The sequence below is a fragment of the Trichechus manatus genome, unplaced genomic scaffold (assembly GCF_000243295.1).
Source record: "Trichechus manatus latirostris isolate Lorelei unplaced genomic scaffold, TriManLat1.0 scaffold00021, whole genome shotgun sequence".
In the NCBI taxonomy this organism is placed as follows: domain Eukaryota; kingdom Metazoa; phylum Chordata; class Mammalia; order Sirenia; family Trichechidae; genus Trichechus; species Trichechus manatus.
In genome coordinates, this window is record NW_004443957.1 from 13320549 (window position 1) to 13348543 (window position 27995).

Genomic DNA, 27995 nt, shown 5'->3' on the forward strand with positions numbered 1-27995 from the left:
ATATATATATATATATGTAGCCTGAGTCTGGCAAGAATGGGCTATTAGAGGGTACTAGGGAATCTTTTGGGTTAATATATTCATTATCTTGATTGTGGCAATGGTTTCATGAGCATATAAATATGTCAACACTCAGAAAATTTTATACTTTAAATATGTACAATTTATTGTATGGCAATTTATAGCTCAATCAACCTGTAAAAAAAGTAAAATAATGCTCCAGTGGACATTACTCTTTTTATTCTCCCCCTTTGTTCATATAAGGAGCCCTGGTGGCACAGTGGTTAAGCACTTGGCTGCCAACTAAAATGTCGGCAGTTCGAACCCACCAGCTGTTTCGCAGGAGAAAGATGTGGCTGTCTGCCTCCACAAAGATTACAGCCTTGCAAAGCCAGAGAAGCCTCCTAGACACATCCAAACACCTTGAGGGACCGAGTTACTGGGGCTGAGGGCTGGGGACTGTGGTCTCGGGGGACATCTAGGTCAATTGGCATAACATAGTTCATACAGAAAATGTTCTACATCCTACTTGGGTGAGTAGTATCTGGGGTCTTAAAAGCTTGTGAGCAGCTATCTAAAATACATCTATTGGTCCCATTACATTCGGAGCAAAGGAGAATGAAGAAAACCAAAGATACAAAGAAATTATTAGTTCAAAGGACTAATGAACCATATGAACCACAACCTCTGCCAGCCTGAGCCCGGAAGAACTAGATGGTGCCCGGCTGCCACCACCAACCACTCTGACAGGGATCATGATAGAGGGTTCCAGACAGAGCGGAGAAAAATGTAGAACAAAATTCAAATTCACAAAAACAGATCAGACTTATTGGTCTGACAGAAACTGGAGGAAGCCTGAGACTATGGCCCCCAGACACCCTGCTGACTCAGAACTGAATCCACTCCAAAGTCCACCTTTTAACCAAAGATTAGACAAGCCTATGAAACAAACACTGATACACAAGAGGAACGTGCTTCTTAGCTCAATCAAGTACAGGAGACCAAATGGGCAACAACTGCCCAAAAGCAAAGATGAGAAGGCAGGAAGGGACAGGAAAGCTGGATGAATGTATACGGAGAACTTGGGGTGGAAAGGGAGAGGGTGAGAGTGCTGGCATATTGGGGGGATTGCAGTCAATCTCACAAAACAATTCATGTATAAATTTTTTAATGAGAAACTAATTTTCACTCTAAGCTTTCACCTAAAACACACACACACACACACGCACGCACGCACGCACAAAGATTATAGCCTTGGAAACCTTACAGGGCAGTTCTACTCTGTCCTACAGGGTCACTATGAGTCAGAACCGACACAACGGCAGTGGGTTTTCTGGTTTGTTAATAAGTAATGTAATGTTGCTAACCCAGAACTGGGTATTCTTGACCCAACATTTCAAAACTGGTTATATTTAAAGTGTTTATTTAAATGTGGTTAAATAATATTTTATCATTAAAAATTATTTTAGAAAATGTGGCAGATATACAAGTATATTAAAAGTATATTTCTTACCACTCAGAAATAATAGCTGCTATTTTTTTTAGCTTCTTTCAGGCATATATAAATACATTTATGGTTTTCATTGTGATTATATTGCATATAATGTTTAGTATCTTGCTTTTTAATTTAACATTGCAATATGAGCATTTTTTAAAGTATTTTGTTGCATTTTTGGTGAAAGTTTACACAGAAAATTTGGTTCTCCCGTAACAATTTCTATACATATTACTCTGTGACATTGGTTACATTTTTCACAATACATAAGCATTCTATTATCTCCATTTTGGTTGCTCTGTTTCCCTTAATCTAGCTTCCCTGTCTTCCTTTACCTTCTCATGTTTGTTCTAGGGAAAATGTTTACCATTTTGTTTCATCCAGTTGATTATTCAGAGGATCCCAGTACTCACAGGTGATACTATTATTTTCTGGGCCAATCTGTCACCTGGCTGAAAGGTGACCTCCGGGAGTGGTTTAAATTCCAAGTTTAAAGGGTATCCCAGGGTGATAATTTCAGGAGTTCATCCAGTCTCTACTGGTCCAGGAAGTCTGGCCTTTTTTTTTTTTTTTTCAGGAATTTGAGTTTTGTTCTACATTTTTCTCCCAGTCTATTCAGAACCATTTATTGAGTCCCTGGTCACTGGTGTTTCATAATGTGTGCGCACTCACATCAGCTTTAATGTTGGCATCATTTTGAGTCCCAGTGGTTTCACATCAGCTGTATTTGCCCAGCGTATGGACACTCTCTTATTCCCTACAAGAGATAAACGTTGCTAAGAAGAGTTACAGAGAGTACAATTTAGCTCCCATCCTTGCTTGGGAATTCACATCTTATGATCTAGAACTTCGGAGATCCATTTCAGCTGAAGACACTTATTTCTTGTACAGACACATTTCTCAGCATTTTAAAGCCCACAGTACTTCTTTTTTCATTTGTTTCTTTTTGTTGTTGTTGTTGAGAATATACACAGCAGAGCATATACCAATTCAACAGTTTCTACATGTACAATTTAGTGACACTGAAAATATTCTTCAAGTTATCCAACAATTTTCACCCCCTTTTTTCTGAACTGGTCCTCCCCCATTAACATAAACTCACTGCCCACTAAGTTTCCTGTCTTTTTGAGTTGCTGTTGTCAATCTGATCCCTTATAGATGGTACTTCTTGATCAACACAGCCAAGTCACAACTTCCTGTAACCGTATTTAAAACGCAAAACAAAATTTTAAAACAAATTGAAGAAATATTGTGAGTAAAACCAAATTAAGTGCATTATAATATTTAGCATGTTTTTCAGTCATACCTATGCCACTCTGGAAATTTCGCTACCTTGCAGGTAGAGGAGGGGATTGTGAAGGAGCCTGGAACCCTGACATCAGCAAGAAGGGATAGTTTCCATCCCACCCCTATTTAAGCCCTTTCATCCTAGGAATAGCCAGTGACAAATATAAATATTCCAATCTCAGTCACAACAGGTTTTGTCATCCCTCAGGGTTAGGTGTATTTCCATGGGAAATGCCAGACAGCCTTGCTTCTCTTTACAGGGTGAAGTCAGTGTCTCACTACTCAGAGGATGGGGTTGGGATGGTGGAGTAAGCTCAGGATTTGCCTCCTCTCTTGCTGACCAAGTGTCTTTGTTTTTGTTTACTGTCCTTTCCTTCTTCCCCTTTAGAGCATTGTGTGTACTGGGAGGCGGCAGTGGCACCCAGACCCCTTCCTGATCCACTGCATTCAGTCATGTGAGGTAAGCCGGCCTTCCCCTCCCCAAATCCAGACTACAGAGCCCTGGTCTGCTCACCTCACAGAGACCTGAGTCCATCTAAATCAACATTCTGTTCTCCCCACCACCCTCGCTCCTCCGCTTTTAGTTTAATCTCTTTTAAATTTCACTTTGCAACCCCAGTTTTACAGAAATTCGTGTTTCTGACTATTTAAAGTAAAAGCTCCAGGGTTCCATTTGAAATGACTTAATAAAAAATAAATTAAAAAGCAAGTCCGGGTTATTTATGGTTTTGGAATTCTGTAAGTGGGCCCTGCTAGACCTTAGTCAGATCAAGTTTTTACAGACAGATGGCCCACAGACAGGTTTTTTTTGCCAGCTCAATATCTAAAAACAACCTTGTTTTTGTTGCCAATGTTTAAAAAATTGGGATTTCACATAAAATTCATATGTGTATATATAACATTCTCTTCCCCCACACACATACACACACAATTAAATGAATAAATATAAAACTCTGAGCAAAGACTTTGCTCTTGAAAACTAAGAATATCTGGTAACCATGGCAACAATTAGCAGCTACAACTGAGTAGCAACTAAAACTTCCAAGGGGCAACTGCTCTCCCTCATCACTGTCCTCACCTCTCCCTGTGACTTCTTATGTGGTGGGCTTCCTTCATTCATATTAAGTGCTTGGATCCTGTAGGTATCCTGTGTTTGCCACTTCTGAGGCCGACCTGAGTTCACTGGTTGATTGATCCAAACTAGACTTTACTACCTCAAGAAATCCTGTCTACCTCTTCACACAGTGAATTCCTCTACCAGTGGGGAATTTGGGGTACTCTGAATCCCTTAGCCAGGTTAACTGGAGTTATTACAAAGAAGAGTCAAGAACGAGGCAGAGCCTTGCTGAGGGAGGATAACCCTGGAATCCTGACATGAGCAAGGACGGATAGTTTCCACCTACCCCCACTTAAGCCCTTTCATCCAGGGAATAGCCAGTGACAAATATAAATATTCCAATCTCAGTCACAAGAGGTTTTGTCATCCAAATCTCTCACTGGAAATAATTAAGCCACTTAGCAGCAATGCTTGGATAATTCTGGCTCCTTCTTTGTGCTACAGAGAGAGCCTTTAACTGCCATTGATTTCCAGCACCCTCCCTTCCCCACTACACGCCCAACCCACATGCATGTTAATCCCTCTATTCTTCGGTATCTCTGTGCTTCTCTTGATCTAATTCTGGGAAACCAGGATGCACATGGGGCCAAAGAGGGGTAAAGGCTGGGGTTTGAGAGAAAAGGGAAAACTGGGTGGGGAAATGATAGCAATAAAAAAAAAAGCATTCTGAACAATGTTAGCATGGAGTGTGCTTTGTTATGGTGGAGGCCAACAAAATAGCTCGTCTTCTGCCATCAGTAGAAAAACAGATGGCAGTGGGGTGGGGAGGCAGCTGAGAGGGGAGTGAATCATCCACTGGGCAGGGGGTGAGAAGGGGGAAGAGGAGGCCAGGGAAGGAGGGAGATAAACAGACAGAGGACTCAGGGAGCTGAGAAGAGATCAAAGTAATCCTGAGAATTCCCTTCTGCTGCTTTTATGCGTGATTGCAAGTGGGAGGCTGTATGACAGGGCTTGGAGCTGGCTTCGGTGTTTCCCAGAAGGCTGCAATACAGAGCTTTCCCCACTTGTCCCCCCCTCCTCCCTACACGCCAGCGCACCTTCTGGATGCCTTATCTAGACCTTTCAAGGCTCCTCTAGCAGTTTGTGGATATGATAAGCAACAGAAGTTTATTCCCTCTGATGACTACTCTGCCCAACTGCCCAGGCACAGCTGAGCATTGGCCCTCTGCTAGCTGTACCCACTCCAATGGTTCTCAAAGTGTGACCCCTGGAACACCACCATTGGTGTCACCTGGGAACTTGTTACAAACGCAAATTCTCAGGGCCCACCACAGATCTACCAAATCAGAAACTCTGGGAGTGAGGAACAGCTATCTGTTTTAACAGTGATCCTGATGACCGCTAAAGTTTGAGGATCCCAACCCTACCCATTATGGAAGCAAACAAGAAGTTTCCTAGCCTGTGGATTCCTAATTTGAGGCTTTCTTTGTCCAGGAATAGTTCTAACCAACATTATTTACATTCTGATTATTCTACGCTATTTCCTAAAACCCTCTGGGCTGGACAAGCTTTGAAAAATTAGGTTTTGGCATCTGGTCTCCCAGCAAAGGCTAGGAAGAGGAAAAACCACCCAGAGGGGTGGAACAAAGAAGTGAAGGGAAGGGAGAATCAATACCCATAGGAAAGTAAAGGGAATTGGACAGGGAAGGAAATGGAGAAACAACTTTAAAGCAATAACTAATAAGAAATGCAGAGAGGGAGGGTGAGTGAGAAAGAAAAGGAGAGGCTGAGCCTGGCATGTTCTAGGGCAACTTGGCAGTCACTCAATTCTTTACTGGAAAAAGTCAGCTAAATATATTAGGGAGAACTGAAGAGTGGCAAAAGCAGACAGGGAAAATAGACCTGGAGGCAAGATAAAGCAAAGAGGGCTAGATAGGCGAGAGGAAGCTTTTAAACACGCTGCACAGAAGCCTGAGTTCAAATGGGACACTTTGTTACCTAGTGTCTAAAAAGGGTTTTCTTTCTTACTTTCCAATATGGAATATAATTCTAAGAGGCCCCCTTTAGACGTTCAATTTCACCATTCAACTATTAGAGTAGAATATTTCATTCTTTATTTCTCCCAATAAGCCCAAGGCAATGAATCCATCACCCAAGTCTCTCTTCGTGTCACTTCTGCACCTTTGTTTGTGTCTGCGCCCTTTGCCACAGAGATTTTTACTTCAATTCCCCCCCATTTTATGCACCTCACATTCTCTAAGGATCAACGCTAAGGTTTTTTCTATCTCTTAATAATGTTGTTGTGTGCCTTAAGTCAATTCCCACACATAACAACCCTACATGACACAGTAGAACTGCCCCATAGGGTTTTCTAGGCTGCAGTCTTTATAAGAGCCGAACACTAGGTCTTTTCTCTCAGGGAGCAGCTGGTGGGTTCGAACCACCGATCTTTTGGTTAGCAGCTGAGCACTTAACCATTGCGCCTTCAGGGCTCCTATTTCTCTAATAATGACATCCTCGGATTGTCATTTAAGTTCCCATTCCATCAGCAAGAACATGCACAATATCCAAACTTGTTCATACATTTAATTCTATTTTCTAGTTGTGTCTTGCATTTGACTTTCTGGACCTGCACACTCCTTGCGATTTTGCTTTTTTGTAAGCTGCAGATGGGCATGGAATGACAACTTGGTTAGTGGAGAGATTTTGGCATCAAACAAATCTAGATTCAAATCCCGGTTCAGTTGAGTGGTGTGAGCCCACATGTGTTAATCTGTAAAGGGAGGTGGGGGCAATCAATTTATTGTGAAGAGTCGTTATGAGGGATTAATATGAAAGTGCACGTGAAGCACTTAGCACCATGCCTGGCCCATAACAGATGCTTATAAAGTGGTAGCTTTTGTTGTGAGCTATCAGCCACTTTGTGACTATTTACTGAATGAGTGAAGCAGAAAGCAGGAGGCAGAGCTGCTGGTGTGGCCTCAAGATAATTAGGTGCAAACTTAGAGGATGGGAAAGGGAATGAAAAAGAAGAAAGGGGAAACATGCCGCGCCTATGACAAATCATTGACATTCATACTTCACAAATCGCTCGGAGACAGTCAGCTGCTATTTTCCATCAGTCACCAGGTCAGTCAGCCACCAGATTTTTATATGAGTATTCACTCCGGAGCTCCTGGGTGGTGAAAATAGTTAATACACTCAGCTGTTAACCAAAAGATTAGAAGTTCAAGTCCACTCAGAGGCTCCTCAGAAGAAAGGATTGGTGATCTACTTCTGAAAAACCAAACACTGAAAACCCTGTGGAGCAGAGTTTTACTCTGACATACTTGAGGTCACCTTGAGTCAGAGTCGACTCAATGACTTTTTTTTTTTTTTTTTTTAACTGGATATTCACTCCTACTTTTTCCCCCTAGTTGGGGCCTCCACAATGCTCATCTGGGCTACTGCAGTGGTTTCCTACTAGTTCTCCCTGTTTCTAAACCTGCACCCATCAGTTCTACTTATCCTTTTTATTGCTGCCACTGGGTTCTTTCTATTATGTCCCTCTTTTGCTGAACATATTTCAGGAACTCCCCCCATTGTTTTCACTTTTAAATCAATCTCTTTTGTAGGTAGTAAATGGGCCTTTGTCTTTCAGCCTCGTGTCTTTTCAAACCCCTGCATGCACTCTTTGCTCCAGACCTATCAACTCATTGTAATACAGTGTTCTGGAAATTGCATGGGCTTTGCACCCTGGGTCCACTTGATCTGAAACTAAATACTGGCCCTGCTTGCTGGATAATCCTGGGTAAGTTCTTAGTCTCCTTGTGCCTCACTACCCTCAAAGAAAGGGGAACTGGGTAAGTAGTAATGCGTACTTCGTAAGGTTGTAGGAGGATAAATGAGATCATGTAGGCAGTGCACTTGACTAATGTCTAGTACGTAATAAAACCCGTTGCTGTTGAGTCGATTCTGACTCATAGCAACCCTATAGTACAGAGTAGAACTGCCCCACAGGGTTTCCAAGGAGCGCCTGGTGGATTTGAACTGCCAAACTTTAGGTTAGCAGCTGTAGCTCTTAACCGCTACATCACCAGGGTTTCCCTAGTACATAAGAGTACAAAATAAATATTATCTATTTTGATTATCAAGCATAGATCTAATGCACCTGTATCTTTGCACATGTTAGGTCCCCTTTCTGAATCTCCAAAACCCACCCAATATTTCCTCTGAGGCAATGGTTCTCAATTGGGTCTATTTTGTCCCCGCTACGGGACATTTGGCAATGTCCAGAGACATTTTTGCTTCTCACAACTCGGGGAGGGGTGATTGCTATTGGCATTTAATTGGTACAGGCCAGGGATTCTGCTAAACATCCCACGATGCACAGGACAACCCCTGCAACAAAGAATTATCCGGCCCAAAATGTCCATAGCACTGCTGTTGAGAAACTCTGCTCTAAGGTAACTCCTATTTGCCCTTCAGCACATTTTCCAGATATCCCTTCTGTTTGGAGTATTTAATAACTAGCACCTCACCCAGCCACCCCTCACCCAACCACATATGGGTTATATAACCATACTCTGGTCTCTATTTTACTACTTATCATCCTATAGAAATTATTGGTTTTCCTGTGTGTCTGTCTCAATACACTATGATTACATGGATGTTGAAGTGGATTTTCTTTTCCATTGTTGTGTTTTAGCCACTCAACACAGTGTCTGAAACAGCTGGGGCCCGATAGACATTTATTGATTGAAGTAATAATAATCTAGTTTGCAGATTGCTTACAAAATTTTACACAAATATACAAATTTTCTATTATAACTGGGTAGAAACAAATATTCTATCAAATACTTGTCCAGTAGAGCACATTATTTCCCAGCATGGAGATAGAGAGGGAGGAAGGGAGAGAGGCAAAGGGAGGGAGGGAGAGAGAAAGGGAGAGGAAGGAAGGTTTTTTCTCATGTTACGGAAGAAAATGAAGTGAGTGTTCATTTCAAGCATGAATACTGTGATAATAATCATAGATGTTACAGTGTTTTTTAAAATAAGGTTATCCTCTCTCTTTTTCTTCCTTCCTCCCTCCCTCCCCTCCTTCCTTCTACCCTTTCCTTGTTCTTTTGTAAAACCATATTTATTAATTCTGCTAAAGTCCACAGTCCTAGGTTCCACTTAAGCTAAGAACATTTTATTCTCTAGGGAATGTAGCTGGGCATAAAGACCACACTTATAGCCTCCTTTTGCATAGAACTGATTAATTTCCTTTGTGTGGGATGATTAAAATTGAGTGCCCATTGACCTACTTTTTGACTCTGCTCTTATCGTGAGCATGTATTTCTTACAAGTTCATCCTGTTCTTCCCAGTAACCTCCATTTTGTATTACAGTTTCTGATCTTCTCTCTTCAACCTTTTGCTGGTTCTGGTAGAGTTGTGCCCGTTTTCAAAGGAGGGAGCTGTGAAGGAGGGCAGAGACAAACGATGTCAGAAGAATTAGGTTTAAGTTCTGACTCTACATTGTAACTGTGTATAGTATCTGTCCAGCCTTCACTTGGAACTCCTATGAAATCATGTGAAATAAATGATGTTAAGGTGTTGTATAAATTGCCAAATAATGTAACATATTAGCGGTGGTATTGCCTAAGGAGCTACATACATAGCTGTTTTGGGACAGGGTCATATTGAAACAATATATTAACATAAGGAAAACTAGCCCGTTTACACCCACTGTATGTCTTTATGAATCTGTTTACTATATACTGCAAATAGTTGCGGTTAATTGATGTGTTTGAGGCCTCCACTACAACTTATAAAGCTTTTTAAGATTTTGGGGCAATTCCAAATGGCGTAGTGGTTAAGTGCTCAGGCTGCAAACCAAAAGGTCGGCAGTTCAAATCCACCAGGTGCTCCTTGGAAACTCTGTGGGGCAGTTCTACTCTGTCCTATAGGGTCACTATGAGTCAGAATCAACTCGATGGCAATGGGTTTGGGTTTTTTTTTTTTTGGTTTGGCATTGGCTGCCATTTGTCCTGTAATTCTTATGCTTGCCCTTGTAGATGCTTATCATTTCACCTATCCCATTATTTCAAGATTATCTAATAGGTCCATCCTTTCAACAGTCTGTAGACTCATGAATATTACAGGAGTGTTTTGTTCACTTTTGTATCCCCTTTGAAAAACTCAGGCATAATTCTGTGACACCTGCTTCTACTCTCCTCAAGACAAGGCCTGAGACTGGAATACAGAACTTGGACTTTGAGATACTTATGTTAGAAAAGACCAAATTGGTCTTCTATGAAGACCACTTTTACACAGTGGAAGTAAAAAATAGGGACAGAATACAAGGAGAAGGAGAGAATCAAAAAACAACCTCTCATGGGTATAATCAGAGACTTTTGTAGAAGACTCAGCAAAGGCAACATGGAGTAGCAGAAGGAAAGCTGGGTTGGGATCTGGAGACAGGCTTGAACGTTAGTTCCATCCCTTATTGGATATTTTATTAAGTAAGACGGCTACTTCTCTGAAGTTAAGCTTCCTCGCCTTTTAAATTATATGGATAAAATTTATCTCTTAAAATTGCTGTCAGATGCTGGGTTCTGAAAACTATGGAGACACACCCATGAGGTTGTGGTTTTGGCCTTCAGAGACGTCACACCTCATTAAAGTATTGGTCATGCTAAGTTTTCAGGAATAATGGCAAACTCACCCTTGTCTCTGGGCATTTTTGTCATTCGTGCGATTTTGGTCTTGGTTGAGCCCGTGGGTCCTTCTCTCACAGAGCCCCTGTTCAGATTTGTTGCCTTCTAATTGGTTAGCCTTGACTTCTCATTCACCAGATGGGTGACATTTTGGAAACCTGTCGTTCTTTGACATCAGTCTAAGGCCAGTCCTTGTCTTGATTTTATTACTTCCATCCTGGCACTAGCCAGCAAGAGAAAGTTCAGTCTAAGATAGGATAGATATGAGAGTTAGTGCAAGTACCTATTGTATGAATGTCCAACATATAATAATTGAATATGTTGTTGTTCGTTGTTGTATGCCATTGAGTCAATTGCAATTAATAGCGACCCTATAAGACAGAGTCAAACTGCCCCATAGGGTTTTCTAGACTGTAATCTTTATGGGAGCTGATCTCCAGGTCGTTCTCCCACAGAGCAGCTGGTGGGTTTGAACTGCCTACCTTTTGGTTAGCAGCCAAGCACATAATTTCATTTATCAGTAATACTGAGTGACTGTTGTTACTGAAAAAAAAAAGTAATGCTTTTTTCTAGTATTTATCACTGTGAGACAGGTAATACATACATAAGTACATATATATTGAGAGGATGAGAAACCAAGCCAGTGGGAAGGAAATATTTGGTAAGGGATTGTTTAATAAGACTCTCTCTAGCCCCTATCTGATCACTTTGATGTCCTTGAAGGAATGAGGAGATATCAGAAGACTGAAGGAAAAACCATTTTAAAAGAAAAAGGGTTGGATGATAAAAGCTACAGACCTGCAAATTTGACTTGTCTACTAAAAAAAGTTCTAGGACAAATTTCTCTAAGTCCAAGTCTTGTATTTATAAGGAACATACTCTCCTCTACTGATATCATGTTCTGTGACAGAATGATTGGTCAAAGAAATAAAAGAGATGTCACTTTTTAAATTTATCAGCTATGTCATCCAGTCCAAATTATATGTTCCGAATTTAAGAAGAGGAGCCCTGGTGGCACAGTGGTTAAGTACTTGACTTCTACCTGAAACGTCGGCGGTTCGAATCCACCAGCCACTCCACCTGAGAAAGATGTGGCAGTCTGCTTCCATAAACATTTACGGCCTTGGAAACCCTATGGGGCAGTTCTACTCTGTCCTGTAGGGTCACTATCAGTCGGAATAGTCTTGACAGAAATGGGTTTAATTTAACAAGACAACTGAGGAGTTGACCACATACTGCATCATCATAGCAGATTGTGGTGACTGCAGGCCTATCCAGTGGACAACAGGAATTGTCCTGGCAGCACCTTGTCTTCAGACATTTCACAAGGACCCTGGACTCCACGGGTAGTTGTCTTTTTTTTTTTTAAGTGTGCTCAAGAATTAACCAAGGTGCTTAATAAAAATGCAGATTGTTATGTTCTGCTCTTCCCTTCTGATTCCTATATGACAAGTCTGCAGTTAAGTCCGAGAATTTGCTTTTTTAACAAATGCTCTGGGTGCTTCTAATGCAGGTGGTCCTCAACCACATTTTTTGAACTACTGGACAGGGATAGATCAATACACTTGCAGATAATTAGATATAGCAGCACCCAGGCCACACCTTGGGAGAAGAAGATCCATCTTCCAAGAGTTCTTGAATAAATGGAGAAGGCTCCTGAGAGAGAGTAAAGTTCAGAAAGGTCAAGGATAGAGGTAAAAGACATGTGGCAGATGATGGTAAGAATGAAATTATTATAACTAGCAAAATTTACAGTTAAAATTTTAACTATAAATTTGAGATTTATAGTTAAAAATAGGCATATTTATGGCTCATCATGGGTCAACATCAGGATGGCCCTGTTCTAAAAGCAATAAGCTACACACAAATAAGTAGAAGTGGAGCCGATACAAAACCAGAAGTTAATTGTTTTGTCATTATTCTCACCATGATCTAATTCCTATTTCTCTTTCATAGCCACCAGAAAATACAGACCATGTTGAGAGTAACAAAAATAATATGCAAACCACAATAATAATACCTTTGTGGGAAAATTCAAAGATTTTTAAGCCTAAGAAGAGAAGACTAAAGGTTCACATAGTAAATATTTTCATGTAGTAAGTGTTTTGCATAGAGAAGAGTTAATAGACCCCATCCCCCAGTGAGAACAAAACAGAACATAATGGGCTTAAAATATTGAATAAACTATTTAAAGCAAATCTGAGTAAAAATATCCTGAAAGTGTTTTAGTGTATACTAGTTATAAAAGGAAGCGTTGAAAGGCTTACTAGTCTTTAGAGTGTTTTAATGAGATCTATATTCTCTCTCTGACATGGTTAACCATTTTCTCCTGTCTGAAGTCCAGAGGATGGTTTGGTATCCTTTGCTGTAAATCTAGCACTCTGTGGATTTAAATGTAAATATATTTGTGTTTTCTTGAAGCAACCAGTACAGATATCTTTATGTGCCATTACCATACAAGTGCTCCTTCCATAGGAATTTATATAAGAGGGAACTGGGAGTGGAAAGACAGGGTGAGGAGGCCTTGAGGACAAAATGAGCTTCAGCAGAGTGGTTGCATTTACTTAAATGTAGGTGGGCAGTTGTATTGTTTTTGCACATTTAGTAAGTAGTTGATACCAACAATGCTTCCATCACTAATTCATTCCATCTGCTACACCATTCCTTGCGTTCTTTCTTCTGTGTTGTCTTGGACTTCTTTCTGCCTCGCTTTCATTATTTATATTCCAGATGGTAGCCCTGTTAGCTGTGTCTGGGACATGTGCTTCTTGATCACTCCTGGGCACTGCCTGGGTTTACTGCTGTATCTACAGGATGCAGGTGCCAATATATAATTCATGAGGTGGAAAATAATGACAGGAAAATTGAGTTTTTATTGCACCTTTTTTCTTGCCCAGAGTTTGAGCCAAGAAGGGACAGAGAGGAACTCGAGTCAATTAAACAGTCCCAGTTTAGGGGATGTACTTTATTCTGGGAAGCAGAATGCCTGCATGCAGGTCTGGCAGTCAGATGATCAGAGGTAGGGACTGGGGAGGTGGGCACCAGATTAGCCTGCCTGCGGTGATGTCTGGGGAATAGTGATAATTATAGGCTGCTGCATAATGTCGGATCCTTCTGGGGGAAGGGTTCTGTCCCTTGTAATGGTTTTGTCCCCTTGTTTTTTAGGACACGATGTGTTATATAAAAATCAGTAAATAAAAGTCATAGTCCTTCATATTTGACCATGTGAAGTTCTACTGCAGAGCGGTAAAATCTCACAAAGTCAAGGGATTTATCTTTGTTGTAAAAAATGAAAATGTGGGGATATCTGGGAGAACCCGGTGCAGCAATGTTCCCTGTGACAGCTGAACCTAACTCAGGACCTCCCATGGGTAATGGAAAGGGGAGTTTACTCCCAAGTCTAAGTACTTTGAGACCTAAGTGAGTCAGACAGCTTTGCATGCTACCTATAGTACTCTCTGAGAATCATGGCTCTTAAGTGAGATGGTGAAACTTGGACCTGCTCCTTGGACCTGCAAAGGACCAGAGTGGTCAAGGGTAACGGTGAGGTCCCAGACCAGTAGCATCAGCATCTCTTGGGATCTTGTTATAAATGCGGATTCTCAGGTCCACTCCGGACTTACTAAATCAAGAACTCTGGGCGTGGGTCCAACGAGCTGTTTAACCAAGCTCTCCAGGTGATTATGATGCATGTTCAGGTTTGAGACCCACTGGTCTAGAGTTAGGAGTCCCTGGGTGGTGCAAACCCACCCAGAGGCCCCTTGGAAGAAATGCCCGGTGATAGGTCTGATAGGTCACGGCCTTGAAACCTCTATGGAGCAGTTCTATTGTGATTCACATGGGGTTTCCATGAGTCTGAATCAATCAACTCAACAGCAACGGGTTTGGTTTTATGGTTTGGTCTAAAGCTGGCTGAAAATAGCAACAGTATAGGGACAGTTCTGAGGGACTTGAAGAATAAACCAGTGTTAAGTCCTCTTCTCTGATTCCAATTCTCTCTCCTTTCTAATCCCCTCGGCTTCCAACTGAAACCTATTCAGCCATTCTTTTCTCAGTTCTGTCTATAAGATTTATCTCTCTTGATTATGCTTTGGCAATGTATTTTTCATCATTGGAGAGTCACAAATTACTTTTAATAAATATCCAAACTTGCTAGTATTATCTCAGCCCAAACTGAACATAGACATGTGACCAGATGGAATTGGTACTGATTTTTCAAAAAGCAGTCTTACCTGAGTATGTCTTTATAAATTCCTTGTTAAAGGAGAAAAGTGAGTCTTATTAATTATGATAACTGTGTACAGAGAACCAAGTGTTCTATTCTGACTTTATCACTCATGTACTGTGTGATTGTGAAGTTGCTTAACTTCTCTTGTTTTGTTTCTATATTTTGTCATTTAAATAATAGCCAACAACCAAACTTTTCTTTGCCACATTTTAGCTATTTACAAACCAGATATAATGATCTTTTTTTTCTCTCTCCTGTTGCTCAGAGGATAGATCTCATGGGCTTACTTTTTTTTTTTTTTTTTAAGATTTTGACAAGGAGATTATTAAAATGCTAATTACAGTAAGAATAATAATGGCTTAAAAGGCAATCAGAGTCCCTGGGTGGTGCAAATGGGTAACAGGCTTGGCTAATCAAAGGACTGCCAACTTGAGTCCACCCAGAGGTGCTTCGGAATAAAGGCCTGGAAATCTACTGAAAAATCAGCCACTGAAAACTCTCTGGAGCCAGTTCTACTCTGACATACTTGGGGACATCATGAGTCAGAGTTTTTTGTTGTTTTGTTTGTTTGTTTTTATTTAGAAGCCCATCATGGGGACAGCTACTCCAAGTCCGGTAGGATAGTGTGGGTCCTTACAAATCTAAATATGAGTTAGATGTGTTAAAATCCAGAGAAAAATCGAAAATTAGCTTAAGTTGGAGCTGTCTTCCAGGCTCACTGTCTGCCAAATTCCAATCCCCTCAAGATTTGTTTGTGAATTTTGCCGCCAGTTTTGTGCAATCTCTGCCCCAGACTGAAAATCCGGGCCTGTCTTTAGGCTTGCCCAGAGTCCCATTTGGTTCGGAGCTCTACTTTAGATCCTCCATCTGGAATCTCTGAAAATCAGACTCCAAACGCTAATTAGAACTAGGTTTTCATTTTGAAAACTAAAACCATTGTTTTGTTTTGTTTTGTTTTCTGCTTTTTAAAAAAATGAAACATTAAAAGCACAACCATGCAAATTGTAAAACCTCATCTAGATTAACAACATTTATGAGAGTTTATGCATGCCTAAAACTCCCGTGGAGCCACGCTGTGACATCCTGGTGGGCTTGCTAACAGGCTGCACTTTCCTTCATTTTCCCTCTAGGCCTCCTGGGTGGGCCAGTTTCTCACTACGTTCGTTCTCTCGTTATGACATTGGTTGTTCCTTTTTCTGATTTACTCTGTGCTTCCCTTATTTTTCTGTTCTTTTTCTTTTTCACTGCCCTTCCATTTCTAGCCCAGGCCTACAGATAATTTAAACATATATATATAATTTAAACGTATATATATAATTTAAACATATATATATATGCAGGAAACCCTGGTGGCATAGTGGTTAAAAGTTCAGCTGCTAACCAAAAGGTTGGCAGCTCGAATCCACGAAACGCTCCTTGGAAACTCTATGGGGCAGTTCTACTCTGTCCTATAGGGTCACTATGAGTCGGAATCGACTCAATGACAACAGGTTTGGTTTTGGTTTATATATAGATGTACGGAGCTCTGGTGGCACAACAGTTAAGCAATCGGCTGCTAACTGAAAGGTTGGTGGTTTGAACCTACCCAGTGGTTTTGAGGGAGAAAGACCTTGCAATCTGTTCCTGTAAAGATTACAGGCTAGAAAATCCTATGGGACAGTTCTACTCTGTCACACGGGGTTGCTATTAGTCAGAATGATTTGACAACACCCAAAAACAACATATATGTATGTATATGTATTTGTGTGAGTGTGTGTGTGTTTGGTCTATTGAGGAACCCAACAATGAGGATGATAAAGAAAAGGACGACACTCCCGTATTCGGTACAAATATTTGCAAATCACAGTAAACAGCATGTGTGGTGGGAAGAAAGCACACTTCAGATTCTTGCTGATTTGGGTTTAAATCTCAGTTCTGCCCTTATTAGCTATGTTTTCAAGGTAATTCTATTTTAAACTTAATTTTAATTCTATAGAAGTAATTCATGTACCCAGTTTATAAAGCCAGTAAGCACCCCTGGGTTTATTCGGAAGACTGGCTGTACCTGTCCTTCTGCTCCCTCACTTCAGCCTCTCTTGGTGGAGGGAACCCTTTCACATTTTTTTGCTTCTTCTGTTTCACTTCTTTTATTTCTTCTGGAAGTTACATTCCCATATATATTTTTAAAACACTTCTGTTGCTAATCTTAATTTTTTAATTTGAGGTATTATCTACCGACCTCCTAACATAGAATATGAGGTTTAAGTTCTCTTACATCACACACACACACACATGCATGGCGCTCCCAGTTCCACTCCCAATTCCCTTTACAGAGCTCTATTATTTCCGTAGAATATATTCATTTTTAATTCGCTATATAATTTGAAAAAGAGGAAGAGCCTCAACAAGATGGATTGACCCAGCGGCTACAACAATGGAATGGACTCAAGCATAACAACGATTGTGAGGATGGCGCAGGACCAGGCAGTGTTTCATTCTGTTGTACATAGGGTCGCTGTAGGTCAGAAATGACTCGATGGCACCTAACAACAACGAACAACATTTAATTACTTATTTTCTATATTTAGTCTGTTTCTCTCACTGGGATATAAGCCTCACAGGACTGGAATTTCTATTTATTTTATTCACTGTTGTATCTCAAGTGCTTACTACAGTGACCGGTGCATGGTAGATGCTCAATAAATGTTTTTGAGTGAATGAATGAGGTAGGAAGTCAAGCGCATCCACAGACAGGTGAAAGGATAGGTAGCAGGGTAGAGATCTTAAGAAGCAACTCAAAGTTTGAAAAACTACTGTGGGGGAAGGGAACATTTTGCTAACTTGTGAAGAATAGAAAGATTGCCAAGAGACCCTGAGTTTATGCCTCCTTTAAGAGTCTTTAGTACTGACTGCTTTTTTGTGGAGGTGAGTCTACAGCTAGCCTAGCCCTGTACTGGGACTCTGGGGATGGATGAAGTATGGAACCCGTAGGTGCCCTCAGCCCTTTGAGGGCTATTTGGGCACTGGAGCAGAAAGACTTGGTTCCACATACTGCCTTTCTTCTCCTTGGTTGTGGACCTTGATCCAAGTCATTTAACTTCTGTGAAAAATATTATCTCCCCGTTTGACTTGTAAAGTTCTATTAGCTTTCAAATGAGATGAAGACTATATATAGCGTGTGCATACACTAAAATGCTGCACATGTGTATGGGACGATTGTCATTATTATTATCCCCGTGTGAGAAGTCTTCTGAAGCAAGGCCAGGCTGAGCAAGGTAACACTGCACTGATGGATCCTATGTGCCACTTCTGACCAAGCAAGCTGAATGTCTAACAGAAGACAGGCCTATAAAGCTGCAACAAGAATTGATAAAGGAGACATCAAGCCTCAGCTTATTTCCTTACAACTCAGTCTGATTTCTTCCAGACCTGTGGCTTTGAGCTAGTGTTAGCTTCTCTTTGTAGCCACCTTTCCAAATGTAGGCACCCAAACTGGGCATCAGAATCCTGATTAAGGAAGCTAAACACAGCTAAACTCTGAGGGTTACTAGCAGCATCCTGGCTCCAGTCTAACAATTTGGGGTAACCTTTCTTCAGAAGAGAGAAAATGAGCTTTGAATGTTTAACCAAACTAAAAGAAAACCCTGTATACCTATTTTGAGAACACAGACTCATTGCTTCTCCCTCTTCTCAATGCCCCTAGCCCAGTGACCAGTGACCCTCACTAAACCTTTTCCCCCTAGTAGATTCTCCATAGCCTCTTCAGCCTTATACACTGTTTTCTTTCCTATTTAAGAACAGTAATAAGAAGTTGGCAGCAAAATGACTCAAATGGGTCAGGAGGCCCTTGTGGCTTTTCCCGGGCTTGTTTTCCACAGCCCATTCTAGCCTGCAACATACTTCGCAAGAATAAGTTGGCTGGAGATCTAACCTATGGTGAGAGGCCGCCACTGAGGGCAGCATTTCAGACGAGTGAGACTGGAGCCACGAGCAGGCTTCCTGAAGCGCAGAGCCTGGGTGTTTCCTTACACATGCACACGCACACACACATGCGCACACAGCAGTGCACACCCGGGACCCTCATCGAGAACAGATGTCGCTGCTGACTGTGCCAGCCACGTGTCATGCATGGCATTTTCTTCTGTTAAACTCCTGGCATCTCTGTTTTTCCTTTCTTCTCCTCTCCCACCCACTCCTACCCCTTTGCCCATTTCCCACCCCCTACACCCACTGCATGTACAAATTCTCTCCTGAGTCATACTGGGCCAGCCTCATATTTTTGTTGTTGTTATTGTAAACACTAGATGCTTCCAAAGCTAGAAAAAAAAATAAATAAAAGAAAGGAAAAGGAAAAAACAAAAAAGAAAGAAACCACAACAACCCCCGAAGAAAACATGTTCTAACCCAGGAATGTACAATACTTCATGCATAGGAAGCATCTTCCCACTTCTCTAAGCTTAGCTACAGAATCTAGGACTCCAAATTCCAACACACACAAAAAAAAACACAAATTTATCCAGCTCTTTGGTATGAGCCTTATACCATTTCTCAACATAAAAGCTTGCTGCTCCCCCAAATGGCCAGGTTTTACAGGAGTACTATGGCCTCCTTTCCCAGCTCACACCACAATTAGTAAACTATGATCACTCCTTCAGGTCTGTTCATTTACTTAAAAGAATATTTTATGAGTACCTATTCTGTGTTGAGATGGGGGATGAATAGGAGCATATGGAAAATCAGATGTGGAAGAAAACATTGTGACATGTGAAGGAAACACTATAAAGTTTTTCTGTAATAATGCTGCAGAACAAGTAATGCACAAATATTGATGTCTTTTAATAAAATTTATTTCTCATGCATCTGCAGGTTGGCTGAAGTGGCTCTGCTTTAGGCTGTGGGTTGGGTTCATATCCCATGTGTCTCTCATTCAAGGACTCAGGCTTCAGAGTTTCAGGGTCAGCAGCTACTGAGAGTCTGTTCTTCTCATGGTGGATAGCAGGGGCAAGCAAATGCATGCAAGTACACTTAAAGCCTCTTGTCAAGTGTGATATATGTCACATACATTTGTGTCCCATTGGCCAAGTCAAACCACATGGCTAAGTCGAAATTTAGAAGCAAGGGGAATTAAACTCTCCTTATTGTGAAGCCATAGCAAAGGAAGGGAGAGTACAAAGAACTGTGAACATATAATGATATCTCTTAGTCCTTTTAGTCACAAATGTTTACTGCATCCAGATTCACTCTACCTTACCTGGTGGCGCTGTGATTAAAGCAATTGACTGCTAATCGAAAGGTCAGAGGCTCAAAACCACCAACAGCTCCACGGGAGAAAGATGTGGCAGTCTGCTGCCATTGAGATTTATAGCCTTGGAAACTCAATGAATTCGCTATGAGTTGGAATCGACTCGACAGCAGTAAGGTTTTTTTTTTTTTCTTTACCCCAAGACACTTCAAATGTCTTATCCAGTCACAGCATCAGGCTTGAAATCCAGAATCTTGAGATCTGCATGAGATTCCAATGTAGTTTCTCTTAATCTGGAGCCCCATATACTAAAATCTCAAGCTATCTGCCTCCGACACGTCCCATGTACAAAGTGGAGCATGGACAACTGCAATAAACATTTCCTTTCATAAAGGGGAATAATGGGAGGCAGATAACAGTCACTGGTCCACAGCAGTTCTGAAATTTCTCTAAGCAAAAGTTGCAAAAGCCCCTTGATTAGTCCCTGGTTCTTCTCTGTGGGAGTTCTCCAGTTCATTGTTCTTCATGACTCTTGGCTCTGCTCTGTTTTAAGTCCTTCCTTTCCCATCATCCTCTTTGGCTACATATGAAGAGAGCACTGGATAACATCCATTGTTTGGAAGCTGAGCAGCTTTCTCAGCTTGCTTTCTGCTGGTAGAATATAGGGCATCCAAAGATCTTTTTATGTTCTCTAACATTAAGTCTCTTTTAATCCAACCTGCTGGTGCTTTTTGCATGTCAACTCTCATAATGTTATTGGTTTTGTATGTATTTGCTTCCCGTCAAATCCATATGCCAAGAGCTATACTTTCAAGTCTTTTCAAGATACTCCTTTTTCTTTAGACTTAGTACAGGTATTTTGAGGTTTCTCTGGGACAATGTTCTTAGTCTTTTTTCTGGGAGGCTGCTGTTCAATTGAAAGGATATCCTAGCTGTCACTTTAATCCACTTAAAGGTCTTAACAAATGGTATGATAGTCTAGCCCTTGATTTGGCCTTTGCCTGAGACTAAGTCTTAACCTCAGTCTCAGAAGGTCTTTATAGCAAAAAGATTGACTCAATTTTATCTTTTACTGGCTGGAGATGACAAACAGTTTTGTTTTCCAATCCTACAAGTCCTGGAATTCCTAGTACTCTATATTTCCTGTCAATTCTGCTTGCAAAGAAACTCTCTTCTATGAGCTCATCAATTCTTGCAGTATCTTATCAAATGAAGATAGTAACCACCAGCTACCCTAGTAATATTCTGCTTCAAAACCTTGTCACCAAAAGTCATAAGGTCATTAAGTAAATTTTCTGACCTAAAAGTTGTAACAGCTAACATTATAACTTTCTTCATGAATAACCACAGGAAACACTTTATCAAGTGTTCTGACACTACATAATGAGGATTGTCATTTTTCCAGCCTTCTAAAAACAGTTTCTTTGCTGCCTGCTACTCCATCCCAGAGTCAATGCCACATATTTTAGTTTTTTGTTATGGCAGCACCCCACTTCTGGTACTAATCTCTGTGTTAGTCAAGTTGTGCTACAATAATGTTGCATGATAGACATTCCAAACAACTCCAAAATCTTAGTGGTTTACAAGAGAAACTTTTGTAATTCTGCTCAGTGAGGCATAAAGAACTATGGAATGATTTGACATTTAAGAGGCAGGCAGGGGGTAGATCATTAAGACTCTGTGTTGTCAAGCTAAGGAGCTTGGATTTTATTCTGTAGCCAGTGTCGTTCCAATGAAGGATTATAAATAGGAGAATGTAAATTAATTAAGGAATGCTGTGGTAACAAATTAACCTTGAAATACTGATTTAACATGACAAAGGATTGATTTCTCACTCTCGTAAATTCCAGTGTTTGAGTAGTAACTCTCCAGGGTGGTTTTCCTCCGCCTCTTCCTTCTTGTTCCTTTGTCCTCTCAAGATGTGGCCTCCATGATTGCCTTCAAAGAGGTAGAGAACTAATAGACAAAGGCCAGTACCTCCTGAGTCCATTGGACCAGAAGTAATGCATAGTTTCTGTTTACCTTCCCATTTATCAGAACGTGGTCATATGGCCTCAAGGCCACTACCAGCAAGGCAGGGAAACACGGGAGGACACATATCTCTGGGGAGCATTACATATCTCTGTCACTGAGAAAAGATGATAGGATTTGCATGTTAGGAAGAAAATTATGGCAGCAAATTTGGAGCTTGGAAGTCAGAACCTTATCATCTCTCACCTGAACTAATTCAACAGCCACTTTGCTCACAAAGGAAGTGGAATGAAAAGGGAGAAAAGAGGCTGAATACAAAACTGTGTCTGAGACAGAATGGTGAAAATTTGGTGGTTGGATATGGTGACTAGAGAGTAATCGAAGATGAAATTAATTGGATTGGAAGGAGGGGTGGCTGATGATAACCATGGCCTACCTCTCACACTAATATCTCAGTTCGCTCTCACATAAGCTCAGTCAGTAGTTTATCAACACATACTGTATGAACATATACTTTGGGGAGCAAATGAAAGACCTGGTTCCTGCATATGCAGTTGAAGGTGTGCTCTATTTGTGTTTTTGTTGATGTACCTATTTTGAATCTCCAGTTAAACCAACTTCTGGAGGGCAGAGGTCATGTTTAATTTTTCTGTTTTCAGATATACCCCTACAAACTGACTTAATATTAAGCATTCAGTAGCTATCCAGTAAATATTCACATATGACTATGTGATGCTCATTTTCTTCTCTTCCTTGGCTGCTCTTGGCATATACTCTCTAGTAAATTCCTTATGCACTGAATATGGAATATTGGGGATCAGAACTGGAATTAATACTTCCTTTTTAACTTTTTTTTTTTCAATTAGAGAAACCAAGTAGTAAATTGAATATGCATTATCCAGATGTAAAATATTCTGAACAAATGGAGATAAAACTTACTCCCTGAAGTCCTTTCCCTTGTGTGCTGGTTTGGAAGTTTAAAATGCTTTTAAGTTTAATTTTCACCTCTGCTGCTCATTCACCGAGTGACCTTGGGGCATGGTCCTTTGTCTCATTTTCCTCATCAGTGGAATATGGATAATCATATTAATCTGCCTCACCAGGCGATGTGAGGGCTAATTAAAAATGAGATTAGATTCAACTAAAGCCTTTCTAATGTGAGAAATATTAAAGTTGGTGGTGCATGTCTGAAATGCTTTTAGATTTCTGCGAATGGTCTCTGGCTCTGGAACCACCTGTGACTTTGGTGACACTGTGCTGAGACTGGAGGGCCTGCAGCCTGCCCAGCTTGTAGTCCGTTTCTCACCTGTCCTGGTTTCATGCCCTTTGTGCCCAGCCTGAGGGCATGACCCCTCCTGAATAGCCTATAACTAAGCAGCAGAAACAGTGGTCTTTTTCACTCTTTAGTGCTCCCTCTGAGAGCTACTTCTTGTCTGTCTTTCCCTTCCCTTCTTTTCATGTTTCCTCTTTTCAGACAGGATCTCTGGAAATTCTTTGGGTTGGTAAATCAAGATAACAGCTAACTTGATAAATTCACTAAAAACGCACCTGTTTTGTTCACTCTTCTCCACTTAGGCTGAAAATGCCCTGATGTGTAAAACTTGGCTTTCCAATTTTGTTTAATAGATACCTCCTCCACTAGATAATTTTGAGGATATTATTATAGTCATGCTCCTTTTTCTCCCCCAAATACTTATCTCTTCGCATTGCTCACAAAGTCCTATTCTTCCTACAATTAAAAAGTTATTTATTGGCCTTAAGATTTTATTTTTTATTTTGTTGCAGAGACATATTAGTCGTTGACCCCTTAGTATGTAAGCTGGTTTCCAGAGGGGTAGGGGGATATGCAAATACTATGATGGAGCACTGGTGGTACAGTGGTTAAGAGCTCAGCTGCTAACCAAAAGGTGGGCAGTTCAAATCCACCAGCCACTCCTTGGTAGTTCTCCTGTGTCCTATAGGGTCACTATGAGTCAGAGTCAATTCGACAGCAACAGGTTTGGTTTTCGGTTTTATGGTAGTGATGGAGATATTGGTTATGAGTCAGCAGAAGGAACAAAGAGTCCAGCATGGAGAAGGAGATGATGAAAAAAAAGACCAGCGAACTGAAGGTGAACTTTAATACAACATTGCTGTTACACTTCAACTATCAACAATAGACCATAACAGAGATGATTGTGTATTTCAGATAACTTTGCTTGTATATTGTGCCTGCCTTGAGGCCATGGTATGTACAGTTATTCTGCGTCTGTGTTAGAGCAAGGTAAATGATGGGATCCCTAAGATTATTTGTCATAGTTAAAAGAGAGGAAGAATGTCAATTTCATCATTAGCCACCTTCATAGACATGGAACCATCAATAACTAGAATATCTAGACTCCTTGTGCTCAGGAAAAAAAAAAAGCCCCAGTTTCATTCTTTATTTAGTGTACTGTGGGAAAGGAATGGTAAAGGAAAGGACAAAAAACAAAACAAAACAGGAGGACAGAGATAAGGAAGAATGTGTAGAATGAAAGAAGACATGAGCTAACATTTTTGAGTGTTTATTGTATGCCAGGTCCTACGTTAAGCACTTTTACATAGTCCAGTCTTCTCTACACTATGAGAAATTACTATCACTCCTCTTTTACTGAAGAGGAAATGGAGGCACTGGGAATTTAATTAACTTTCCAAAGTCCCAGAGCTAGCAAATAGGGGACCAGTAAATTAATCTAGGCAGAATGATTCCAGAGCCCACGTTCATAAACTGGTAGATTAAGAACAAAGAAACAACACTAAACTAGGTAGGAATGTGGGGCTTTTAGAAAACTCAGCTAGAAGATGAACATGGGGTGTTGACCACCTGTTAGGACATCTCTGTGAACTCTCCAAGTTTTAAGTCAGAGGAGAGCATTTACTGGAGGTGTGCCAACAAATTCTGCTTAGCATGGATCAGAGACCAAGGAAATGAGACTGGAGAACATGTTGTGAAACAGATGCAGCCAATCAGTGGATGAGTGGATAAGATACACAGACAAGCATCCCGTAGATAAAGGGAATGTAAACAAAACGCTTGCACAGAGAATAGGTTCCATATGGGTGAAAGCGAGACTGAATGTACCGACCAATTAACGGAGAACAAAACAACGCAGCTGACAACCCAGGATGGTGTGACAGGTTGAAGATGAGAATCACAAAAATCAGTCACCCAAACTGAGCTCTTCACAGATGTAGGAACCAAAAATTAGACTGGGCTAAAAGAAACAAGACTGTTGGCAAGAACATATTCTAGAATAAACATGACACCTCCTTGCTGCCATTTCTTAACTCAACTGGACCTGCGTATTAGTGGGAGTGATAAAATAGTCATGTGTAAGTTGTGGGGAAAGCCTGGCAGAAATTGGGCAGGATAAAACACGTGGAAGCTCTACGAGGCAGTTCTACTCCGTCCTATAGGATCGCCAGGAGTCGGAATCAACTAGATGGCAACAGGTTTGGTTTTTTTGGGGGTTTTGGGACCCTCTAGACCTATGTTTATATGAGAAAAGAAAATGTGTAGAGCTTCTCACTGTGAGCCTAGGACAGGGTTTTGTCATCTGTTCAGGCTGTATTTCCCATGACTTAGTCCTTAGATCATAGTAAGGGTTCATTCTAGCTATTTTTAGAATGAGCATATTTTTTGAGCAAAATATATGATTTGTATAGTCAAAATGTCAGAGAGAAACCTTCATCTCCATTGGTTCTCTACCTAAATATAACCGTTCACCAAATCCTGAAAATTTTCCTTTGCAATATCACTTACGTTTGCTTTTTTCTTTCTATGTCATATTATGTATGGCAAATCAATTCTATTCTCAGTTCATATCTAATTAAAATCAAATTCTCACTGTTCTAGGTCCCCCCAGGTCTCTCCCAAATATGCCCCATACTACCCACAGATCCAGCTCTTGAAGCACAACTTTTATCATGTTCTTCAAAAAAAAAATCTTCAGTTGCTCCCTGTCATCTTCAGAATAACGGCCAACTTCCTTTAGATGAATTTTGACCTAGTTCCAAACTTGGGCCCTTAATAGAAGAGGCAGAAACCACAGATATATCTTTTTCCATTTGAAACCTTGGCTTACATTTGGCTCTCCTGCTGGGATTTTTCTCCCCACTCTTCTGCCCAATTCTTAGCCATCTTCAAAGAGTAGGTCTAATCCCATACACTCCATAAATGCCCCAGCCCCTTTCCCATTCTGAACATTTATAGCTCTTATCCATGATACCATTTATTACTTTATCAGTGATACTATTTATTACATTATCAGTAGTACCATTTATTACTTTGGAAATTGATTCTCCTTTTACCTGTGATATCTTTCCTATTGTCTCAGATGTTATTCAGATTCTGCGTAATTTGGTGCTTATCCTCAAAAGCTTTTTTAAGGCAAAGACTTTATAGTGCATAGGACCCAGTGTGGCACCTTGTGAATAGGAGACACACTAAATATTTGTTACATTTATTGATTAGCTCTCTCAGGGTTCCAACAACTAACCCAGTGCCTGGCTCACAGTAGATGTTTTTTGAAATTAATTGTCCTGTGTGACATATTTCTCATGGATTTCGATGACATAGACTTTTCTTAGACAGAATGTGGATACATCATACCCGTAGTTTCAGTGATAGACCAAGTGTGCAGTATTGAGAAGCGGAAAAGGGTGATGATAACAAGACAGCATGCGCATGGCTGGATGGCTACATAGCACAGGTCTGGACATCAGAAAGTGGTTCTGTGTCTTCCCATGAAACAAGTTCCTTTACATCTCCATTCCTTGTTTTTTTTTTAATCTGTAAAATGGGCATGATAATGGTGCTACCTTACTGGGTTATTGTGCAGGTTCAGTAAGGTGATCTATATAAATTGTGTAGCACAGTGCCTTGTACATAGCACATACCATATATAAAATAAGTTTTATATCTTGCTTGAATATAATTTGCTATTTGCAAAAATACATTTATCTTTAGGTTGTTCCTTATGCCTGGAGCATCCAGAGAAATTTTATGTATGTGTGCTTATATGTACACATATATTCTGTTATATATCTATAATATAAATATATATATTATCATACATGTATGTGTATCGTATGTATGATAAAGAAAAAAGGATATACACGTATCATATATGTGTATATATGTATCTGTATATATACATATACACACTTATTCAGTCTGTATGCTGAGCAAATAATCCAAGAAGCTAGACTATATGAAGAAGAATGTTACATCAGGATTGGAGAAAGACTCTTTAAAAACCTGAGATATTTTCACTGAAAACACCATAAACAAAAAAAACAGACAAACAAAACTCTGTATTATGCAGAGGACACAACCTTGCTTGCTGAAAGTGAAGAGGACTTGAAGCAATTACTGATGAAGATCAAGGACTACAGCCTTTAGTGTGGATTATACCTTAACATAAAGAAAACAAGAATCCTCTCAACTGGACCAATAAGCAACATCATGATAAACAGACAATATGGAAGTTGTTAAGTATTTCCTTTTACTTGGATCCACAGTCAAATCCCACGGAAGCATCAGTCAAGAAATCAAACGATGAGCAGGACCGAGATGGTGGAGAAGTCAGACGCTTCCTGGGGTAAATATTAAGGTAACCACAAAGGAAACTAACAATCCTACACATCAAAATAAAAACAAAAAAAAACGTAAAGACTCAGCAAATACAAAATCAACAACGATGAAAAAGACATAAAGAAAAACAACTCAGCACAGAAAACTAAGTGGAACAAAGAAACTGTCGACAACACCCAAAAAAAGACATCAAAATGACAGCGCTAAATGCATACCTATCAGTAATTATGCTGAACGTAAATGGACTAAATGCACCGATAAAGAGACAGAGAGTGGCAGAATGGATAAAAAACATGATCCGTCTATATGCTGCCTACAAGAGACACACCTTAAAGACACAAACTAAAACTCAAAGGATGGAAAAAAATATATCAAGCAAACAACACTCAAAAAAGAGCAGGAGTGGCAATATTAATCTCTGACAAAATAGTCTTTAAAGTA

At 40.4% G+C, this 27995-nt stretch overlaps 1 protein-coding gene across 1 annotated transcript in view; it reads left to right on the plus strand.

Moving 5' to 3' along the window:
• Positions 1–27995, plus strand: part of PAPPA2 (pappalysin 2) — a 335895-nt gene that overhangs the window by 289365 nt on the left and 18535 nt on the right. Inside the window, exon 20 of the mRNA XM_004372847.2 lies at positions 3171–3242. Within this exon, the coding sequence (XP_004372904.1) occupies positions 3171–3242 (72 nt within the window). The remainder of the gene's footprint in view (positions 1–3170; positions 3243–27995) is intronic.